Source organism: Salvelinus sp. IW2-2015, linkage group LG32, assembly GCF_002910315.2.
Source record: "Salvelinus sp. IW2-2015 linkage group LG32, ASM291031v2, whole genome shotgun sequence".
NCBI classification, from domain to species: domain Eukaryota; kingdom Metazoa; phylum Chordata; class Actinopteri; order Salmoniformes; family Salmonidae; genus Salvelinus; species Salvelinus sp. IW2-2015.
This window is the reverse complement of record NC_036871.1, coordinates 32,088,536-32,098,543: the sequence shown is the minus strand read 5'-3', so window position 1 is coordinate 32,098,543 and position 10,008 is coordinate 32,088,536. Positions and strand designations below refer to the sequence as shown.

Below are 10,008 nucleotides of genomic sequence, written 5' to 3'. Positions count from 1 at the left end.
AATTCTCAGAACAAGAATAGACTGACGAGTTTCAGAAGAAAGTTATTTGTTTCTAGACATTTTGAGCCTGTAATCGAACCCACAAATGCTGATGCTCCAGATACTCACATATTCTAAGGAAGGCCAGTTGTATTGCTTCTTTAATCAGAACAACAGTTTTCAGCTGTGCTAACATAATTGCAAAAGGGTTTTCTAATGATCAGTTAGCCTTTTAAAATGATAAACTTGGATTAGCTAACACAACGTGCCATTGGAACACAGGAGTGATGGTTGCTGATAATGGGCCTCTGTACGCCTATGTAGATATTCCATTAATAATCAGCCGTTTCCAACTAAAATAGTAATTTACAACATTAACAATGTCTACACTGTATTTCTTATCAATTTGATGTTATTTAAATGAACAAAAAATGTGCTTTTCTTTCAAAAACAAGGCAATTTCTAAGTGAGCCCAAACTTTTGAACGGTAGTGTACATTTTCCCTTTTGTAAGTGGTAAGATGAATGAGCACCTGCTAAACAGATCCACAAAGACTGCACACCCACATAATATTCAGTACCTTACTGAATGTGCCCACACTCCTAAATGTTAATTAATTGATGCTTACACCTTGGCAATCCTTTTAACCCTCAATGACCAGTGACCACAGTCTGAGCCATCAGCCCCCCCTTTGACCTTTCTCTCACACACACACACACACACACACACACACACACACACACACACACACACACACACACACACACACACACACACACACACACACACACACACACACACCCTGCTCTGGTTGTCATCATTGCTGAGGGGATTAGGGTCTGAAGTGGGGACAGCTGGTCTCCCCCCCTCTTCCTCTTGGTTGATGTGACAGACACAGAGGAAGGTAGAGGAGTTTAATTGTGTTGAAAGAGAGCAGGGATTAATGACGCCTGTGTGTGAGGAAACCTGGTAAGGCCAAGGCAGTTAGAGGCTACACACTGCTGTGCCAACACACGCACATAGACACAAAAAAATTGCCAAATGCACACTTACGATATGCACAAAACAGCTGTGTGCATCTGGCATGTTTGTGCATGTGCCATTGTTTCAGTGTCACAAACAGCAGTGTGTGACAAATAAACAAATATCAAAACAGCTCTACAGGAGAATGTAGAACAGGCACGATAGACGTCCAAACAAAGAAAACACCCACAGTCAACAACAACAACAAAAAATAAAAATGTTTCCCAGCTTTTTTGTCTTTTTTTATCCCGCTTATTTCACAGGAATACACTGAAAGTACAACTCACAACAATATCAGACATAGACCTCTGATTTTTTTTGTTTTGTTATAAAGATACAACATGAACCAAAGACAACGAGTTACAGAAAATGGACATCACTGTGAGACCAAATCAGCTTATTCAATCAGCTTATTCACAAGATCCAAAGGAAAATGGGTCACACAGGAAACTGTCTGTTCATTTCTTTCTCCACCTGGCACACCACAACACCCACTCCTCTGTGCTTCTCTGTAAATCAGCTGGAGGAAGAGTCTGGAGTATTCACGAGTTCAAAAGTAAACCACGATGACATGAAAGATGAGGTTTTATACAGTAGTAGGATGAGAGACTGCATCTCCATAGACTGCCAGGGTTGAATCTACCATGTCAATTTTAGTTTAGTGACCCTTACCATTCTGTTCCACCTCCTTTTCCCTTTTATGTTTGAATTAAGGAATTGTTTATGTGAGAACAATATCACATCCTCTCTACCTGGCCCCCTTTTCCAATACATGTCTTTATCTGAGTTGATATCTATCACATAAACAGTGAGTCAGACTGTTCAGGAAAATGAGCCCTAAATCTAGAGTAGAGCTCTTTGCCTAACAGAGCTCTCATTCTAGAGCCCAGCTCCAACTCTCATCGTCTTGACAGTGACTTCTGACCTCCTCAATCTTCCAATCCTGTAGTTATGTCGTGTTTTTTGCATCCTTCAACTTTCTCCTCTTTTAAAAGAAAAGGCCAGGATGGCCAACTTACAGTTATCACAAATTAACTAAGCAATTTACTCACAGACAACAAACCGACAGACTACTCAACTGAATTTGGAAGCAATACAATACAAAAGTCCCTACGATTTGACTCAAAGGTACAGTGAATGTCCATTGATAGCACCAATTACATTGACTCTAGAGTAGACCCTTCATCAGACCCATCTTCTGAACCCCTTCCAGTGGTTGGTTCTTTCGACAGCTGGGATCTTACGGGAGATTTAGCCAATCGGGGCATCTCCCCATCCTCTCCTTGGCTACCACTGGCCGGGCCTTGTGCCGGGTCGTCTGCCGAGTCGTTGCTGGTGTTGAGGAAGGCTTGGTACTGGTTCCAGAAGCCCACATTGCTCCTGGTGGCCGGGGGGTTGGAGGACGTTGTCAGTGTGTTAGCAGGAAGTCGCTCAGAGGCCGAGCGACCACTCCGTACAGGGGGACGTGGTGCCTTGACAACCCCTCCATGATGCTTCATGTGTCCCTGTGGATGAATATGAAAATAACAGATTGTTTAAGTGCCACTCCGACCAACCTCTGAGTCCCCCTGGCTGGAAATAACATTTATATCACAAACATTTAGCTTGACTGATTACCCTCAGTCTGGAAGGAGATTTATCATCAGTGAATGTTTCAGGTAAATGTAACCTGATGCCTAACTAACAGATTWAAATAGTTTTAATAGTAATGTTGGGTTCATTGGTTGCAATGTTTTGGACATCTAATGAACAATTCCACAGATTAATAAATCACTTCAAAGCAGCTATCATGAAGTCCATAAACATAAGAGACAGCTAAGTTCTCTACCAACCCACACATCAATCTATACCCACATCCTCTTACCTTCAGTCCACTGCGGCTGGCATACTCTTTCCCACACTCGGCACAGCTGTAGGTCTTCTTCTCAGGGCGAGACAGGGGAGGGGGGAGAGTGGGAGCCAAACTGATGGGAAAAGTGCTTTCCAGTTGGTCACTGACACCGCCCATCCCATCCTCCTTCCCATGGGAGCCGAGGTACGCCCCCTGACTCGTCTCCCTGGTGTAGGGTACAGCTTTCGGAGGAACTTCCCTAGCCTCAGCATCGCTTGTGTCTGCGCTCTCTGATTGTGGTGCCATTCTCGGGTCCGTATCAGATACAAGAGCTTGGTCATGCTTTGGTGCTGCAGGTGGGGGGGTTTCAACCCTGTATTCCTCTGTGGGCTTGGGGGTTTGGAGTTTAGGGGGGTGCTCTAAGTCTGGTTTGGGTGCTGGGTGGGTTTTGGGGTGCTCTGGGCTAAGGACAGGGGTAAAGGAGGGGGATGGGCTGGGGTGTGCTACCGGGGCACAGAGGGTTGGTGTGCTCAGTAGATCCTCCAGGTTTGATCTAGGGCCGGGGAGGAAGACATTGAGAGGAAGGGCATTCTGACCCAAAAGACAGTCTGACATCATTAGACTGGACAATGGGGTGGTTTTGGTAACACTGGAGGAAGTGGGAGCAGGGTCAATGGTACCAATGGTTGAATCAAGGAGTTCAGCATGGTTGTCATCATTGACTGGGGAGCCTGTATCTCCTAGAGGAGGGGGTGGGGAAGGCACACTGTCAAACAGGACTGGGGGGTCTACGCTGCCGGGCGGAGGGGTGTGTGAGGTGGAGTTTAGGAAGGAGTCAGGGGTGAGGTCAGAGGGAGGGATCAYGTCAGGGCTGGAGGAGTGAGATCTGTTAGGCTCCCAGACACACTTTGGTGATGTCACACTGACCGATACGGGGGCAGAGCCTCCCACTAGGGTTTGAAAGTGTGTGGATGCTGACTGGCTGCCTGAGGCTGCAGTGGAGCTCTCAGTGGAGACCTTGGGGGTGTCATTGGACTGTGCCTGGGACTGAGACAGTGCCTGGGAATGGGTCTGGAGCTCAGAGATAGTGTCAGGTTCTGCTGAGGCCTCTGACAGAGACTCTGCACCGCCTTCCGGTGGCAGCTGCCCTCCCAGGTGCATGCGGATGTGGTGCTGCAGCACCAGGGCATTTGTGAACTTGCGCTGGCACAGCGGGCAAGAGTTCTGGGCACGAGAGTTCGGCGGGCGGGCACGGTGTGTTGCCAGGTGGGACCGCAGGCTGCCCTTGGTGGAGAAGGAGCGTCCACACAGTTTACAGGGGAAGGGGCGCTCGCCCAGGTGGGTGGCCTGGTGCAGACGCAGTGCCCTGGGGCAGCTCAGCACACGCAGACACACCCCACACTGGTTGGGGGCCAGGGAGCCAGTGCTCATGATGCCAAGGCCGGGGAGCATGGCGCCTGCCAGAGCGCTGCCCCCGTTTGCACTCATGCCCAGAGCGGCCACCATCTCCCTGGTGAAGTTGGAGACGGAGGTGGGGGCATGGGTGGAGGACGGTGGGGTTGCCATCACATAAGTGCTGGAGGTGCTGGCGCCCATGAGGCCGCTGCTGAACAACCCAGTAGAGGCCATGCTGCTGTGGGAGGTCTCCCCTGAGGAGGAGGCCCAGGGAGAGGAGGTGGGAGGCTCCTTCTCCAGCTTCTCCACCAGCCGCTGCAGCTTGGAGGTGTCTGAGGTGGGGATAGAGGCGGAGGGGAAGGAGGTGGAGGCGTGAGCTTTGGGGTAGTGGGAGAAGGGGAAGGAGAGCTGAGAGTGGGTGGAGGAGAGGTGGGAGGAGCCTTGGGCAGGGGGTGGAGGGCGGAGCAGGCCCAGGGCAGGGTGTTGGTGGGGGGAGCCAGAGGGGAAGAGGAGTTTAGGGAGGTGGGCCAACTGAGAGTAAGCAGAGTGCGACATCATGGGAGGGTGAGGGGGCGTGTTCTCATCAAAGCGTTGCTGCTTTGCTCCCTTGAAGAACCCAGCGATGGCGGAGGTGGACGAGGAGGGGACAGAGAGGAGGGAGGAGGACGCAGAGGAGGAAGAGGAGGATGTGAGTGAGGAAGCAGCTGAGGATATGGATGCAGCAGCGGCTGCAGCAGCAGCTTGGTTGAGCCGCAGGAGGGAGTGGGCGGTGGAGATGAGGGCCAGGTCCACACTGGGGGGGAGGGGGAGAGAGGAGGGCGGAGCACTGGTGGACGCCCCCAGAGAGAAGCCCCCTCCGGCACCTCCCACCTCCATACCGTCTCCATATGGGTCATCCTCAGCCCGCCGTTTACGACGTCTCTGAGCCTGCGCTGCACTGATGCTCAGACCAATGCTGCTCATGGGCTGACCCTGGGGCTCAGACCCCCCCGCTGGTCCCATGCCCGGCCCAAACAGGGAAGGGGGGAGAAGGGAGAGGGAGAGCTCTGGGTTCTGCTCGCGGTGGCGGAGAAAATGCACCTTGAGGTTGCCGCGGGTGGTGAAGCGGCTGAGGCAGACAGGGCACTGGTAGGGTCTCTCGCCCGTGTGGGAGCGCAGGTGGATTTGCAGGGATGAGTCACTGCTGAACAGCTTCCCACAGAACCGACAGGCATGCTGGAGGCGCCCCAGGGAGGAGGACGAGGACCCTGATGAGGAGACAGACAGGTGGGGCTCCTGAAAGGAGGGGGGTGCCATAGAGGCAGTGGTGGGCAGGGGCGGGGTGAGGAAGGACATGCCACCGTGGCCGCTGGCTGAGGTGGTGTTGGGGGATTTCTCATGGAGGTAACGGGTAGGCAAGGCCAGGGAGAGAGCCAGGGGGTAGTTGGACGAGGCCATGGTAGAGATGGCTGAGGAGGCAGAAGAGGAAGAAGACGAGGAGGAAGGGCGGACACTGGTCCCAGGGTAAAGATAAGACCCTGTAGCCCCTCCTGCACCCTCCATCTGGGTCTTGTGTGGCCGCAGGACATGGGACAGGGGGTGGCTGGGCTTGGAGGGCTTGGGGGCAGGCTGGGGAGGGAGCAGGGAGGAGAAGCAGGCCAGGAGAGGAGCTACAGAGCTGGGAGGCTGGATGGGTGTAGGCTGGGGAGGACTGGAGGCCCTCTCACTGCCCTCCAGACAGAGCTGGGGAAAAGGAGGCAGGAGGATCTGGGGCGCCTCCAGGCCACAGGAGGCCCCGCCCAGCCGCAGCACCTGCCTGCAGATCTCCTCCGTCATCTGCATCTGGTGGATCTGCCTCTGCTGCAGCACTCGCAGCTCATCCAGGATCACCGCAATGCTCAGGTGGGCACGGGGCGGGACTGCAGAGGCAGCACCCGGGCTGGGGGAGGGTGTCACAGGGCTGAGAGGGCCCTCGGGCACAGGGCTGGGGCTACCAGGGTGGGGCGGGGGGCAGAGGGAGGCTGAGGAAGAGGATGAGGATGAGGAGGTGGTAGTGGTGGCTGACACGCCCAGTTTGGGAGAGGCCATGATAGAGCGGGGAGGGTGGGTCTGACTGGAGGGCGATGTGGAGGTGTTGGGGAGGTGCAGGACTGTTTGGGAGAAGAGGGAGGGGTGGGGGAAGTCAGGGGAGAGGGAGGACTGGGGGTCTGTGAGGGAGATGGGGGAGGAGGTGGGCTGGCAGGGGCAGCAGGAGAGGGGGGAGCCCTCACTGGGTTGAGAGCGAGTGTGAAGCCCCCAAAAGTAGGGACGTGGAGCCAGGGGTGGCTGGTAACTCTGAGGAGAGGAGGAAGATGATGAAGAATAGGAATCTGTGGTCAGAGGAAAGGAGGATAACTTCACTGCCAACTGGTCATCTGAGAAAAGAAGAGAAAGCAGACAAGAAAGAGAAAGTTGACCTAGTTATTGTCTTACTGAGCATGACAGAGCTTTGCATCTACTTTACACACTGTTACCACTTTCGCTTATATAAAACTCAGGGAAGTCTGTTTGAGCAGTGAGCACTACTCAGAATGCCCTTTTTGTGAGTGTTTTCCACAGGTCGACCTTATCACACTCTGATGATGGTCAGTGGATAGCACAGAAATGCAACTCTGGCAAATCATAGAGGTAACAGCAACCAGATAGAAGAGAATGGCCCTCTTAAAATTGTGATTTTGCAAGTAGTGGCAGATAGGTAGAAGCACAACAGCTAAGGACTGAAGCCCTCAGATAACAACTATACATTATGAGACTATTCTGTCAGGTGAACTCCTGATCCAGATCCACTTTCACATTGTTCTCTTCTCCATCACCATCACCTCCAAACTCCCCCTCTTTCATAATCCTCCAAACTCCCCCTCCCCTTCTCTTTCCTCTTCACGTCATTCTTTATCCTCTCCGTCTTCGTCTGCACCCCCCCCCCCCCAACTTACACCATGAGCAGCCTACCTTGTTTCCACGGCAACACAGTACTGAGGACAATGGACCCTAAAACTGCATACAACCCTGACCCCTGAAAAAGACATGGAAACCATACATAGACATGCACATGCACTCTATCACACACTACTCTCTCTCCTCTCTCTGTCTTTCTTTCTCTTCATTCGTTTTGTCTTTCATCTCTTGGTGCACCCTTCCCCCATTACCCTGTAGGGTATCAGGGGTCAGGCTGTAATTGGCTGGCATACTTGACCTTAAGAACCCTGGGGTCACATTCTTTCTCCTAGATTCTGGGCAAGAGGTGGAGGCAAAATAAAACACACAGGCTACCAGACAAGAAAACAAACAGACCATCAACAACCACACTTCCCTAACACACACACACTTGAAAACACAAACACACACCTATATGTACAAACACAATATTAGTACACCCTCTCACTACAATGTTACTACACTATTAGACTACACTAGCCCTGTGTGACTGGTCACAGCCCCACAAGCACATATAGACACACACACACACACACTTGGAGATTCACAATAGTTCTTGTGTATGTTCATACTAGAGGTCGACCGATTAATCTGAATGGCCGATTAATTAGGGCCGATTTCAAGTTTTCATAACAATCGGAAATTGGTAATTTTGGATGCCAAAATTACGCTCTAACCACCTGCCTCACGAGTAGCCCGCCTGTTACGCGAATGCAGTAAGAAGCCAAGGTAAGTTGCTAGCTAGCATTAAACTTATCTTATAAAATACAATCAATCAATCGTAATCACTAGTTATAACTACACATGGTTGATGATATTACTAGTTTATCTAGCGTGTCCTGCGTTGCATATAATCGATGCAGTGCGCATTCGCGAAAAAGGACTGTTGTTGCTTCAACGTGTACCTAACCATAAACATCAATGCCTTTCTTAAAATCAATACACAGAAGTATATATTTTTAAACCTGCATATTTAGCTAAAAGAAATCCAGGTTTGCATGCAATATTAACCAGGTGAAATTGTGTCACTTCTCTTGCATTCATTGCACGCAGAGTCAGAGTATATGCAACAGTTTGGGCCGCCTGGCTCATTGCGAACTAATTTGCCAGAATTTTACGTAATTATGACATAACATTAAAGGTTGTGTAATGTAACAGTAATATTTAGACTTATGGATGCCACCCGTTAGATAAAATATGGAACGGTTCCGTATTTCACTGAAAGAATAAACGTTTTGTTTTCGAGATGATAGTTTCCGGATTCTACCATATTAATGACCTAAGGCTCGTATTTCTGTGTGTTATGTTATAATTAAGTCTATGATTTGATAGAGCAGTCTGACTGAGCGATGGTAGGCACCAGCAGGCTCGTAAGCATTCATTCAAACAGCACTTTTGTGTGTTTTGCCAGCAGCTCTTCTGTTTATGTTTATGACTTCAAGCCTATCAACTCCCGAGATTAGGCTGGTGTAACCGATGTGAAATGGCTAGCTAGTTAGCGGGGTGCGCGCTAATAGCGTTTCAAACGTCACTCGCTCTGAGACTTGGAGTAGTTTTTCCCCTTGCTCTGCATGGGTAACGCTGCTTGGAGGGTGGCTGTTGTCGATGTGTTCCTGGTTCGAGCCCAGGTAGCGGCGAGGAGAGGGATGGAAGCTATACTGTTACACTGGCAATACTAAAGTGCCTATAAGAACATCCAATAGTCAAAGGTATATGAAATACAAATCGTATAGAGAGAAATATTCCTATAATTCCTATAATAACTACAACCTAAAACTTCTTACCTGGGAATATTGAAGACTCATGTTAAAAGGAACCACCAGCTTTCATATGTTCTCATGTTCTGAGCAAGGAACTTAAACGTTAGCTTTCTTACATGGCACATATTGCACTTTTACTTTCTTCTCCAACACTTTGTTTTTGCATTATTTAAACCAAATTGAAAATGTTTCATTATTTATTTTTATGCTAAATTGATTTTATTGATGTATTATATTAAGTTAAAATAAGTGTTCATTCAGTATTGTTGTAATTGTCATTATTACAAATACATTTTTAAAAAATCGTCCGATTAATCAGTATCGGCTTTTTTTGGTCCTCCAATAATCGGTATTGGCGTTGAAAAATCATAATCGGTCGACCTCTAGTTCATACCTCACTACTCAACCACAAAGCCCAGATGGACAATGGGGTTGTATGCTATTGCAGTTACACCTTATACAGCACCTCTCACGGCCATCAGTTCCTCTACCATCTCCCTCTCATTGCTCAGTCTCCCAAAACTCAGTATGAATATTTGGAATTACAGAGTTGATAAGGGTTAAATAAATAAAATCTTATATACACTGTATTGCCCCTATGTTCTCATGTCTTTTCTATTCTTTATCCGCCCACTAACTGGGTGGTCTGTGCCTCTGAGCCTGGCAATAGGAGGAGGGCTGGTGAGGGCAGTGATCTAAATAAGATCAGAAAACAGAAAACAACAGACTCCTAAGACACCATAAATTAAATAATATTACATGATTGCTTACATTAATAAAAGGAACATCAAAGCACCGCCATAACTTTAGATTTTGAACTGTCAGTGATGGGAGTCAACATTTTCAAACTATCACCAAAACTGTCTCTTTACGTTTTGTATATACATGTGACACTACACAATCACTGTTATGTAGAGGAAATAAAAGCATTAACTACCCACAAAAATAGCGTTCCAAAAAATATAACAAGTATTAATTGGAAAATACCTTGAACTACTTTAAAAAACATAGAAAACTATGGATGAATAATCCCCCCCCCCCCTCCCCCCCACCACCATACTAATAGCT

At 49.0% G+C, this 10,008-nt stretch overlaps 1 protein-coding gene across 2 annotated transcripts in view; it reads right to left on the bottom strand.

Annotated features, from left to right (window-relative positions):
* Positions 1-879: 879 nt before the first annotated feature.
* The window catches only part of LOC111956619 (sal-like protein 2), a 13,164-nt gene continuing 4,035 nt past the window's right edge, over positions 880-10,008 (bottom strand). For both annotated transcript variants that reach the window (XM_023977125.3, XM_070436699.1), the window contains exons 2-3: positions 2,867-6,621; positions 880-2,507 (exon numbers count right to left, since the gene is read on the bottom strand). In XM_023977125.3, coding sequence (XP_023832893.1) covers positions 2,160-2,507; positions 2,867-6,295 — 3,777 coding nt within the window. In that variant the 5' untranslated portion in view covers positions 6,296-6,621 and the 3' untranslated portion in view covers positions 880-2,159. The remainder of the gene's footprint in view (positions 2,508-2,866; positions 6,622-10,008) is intronic.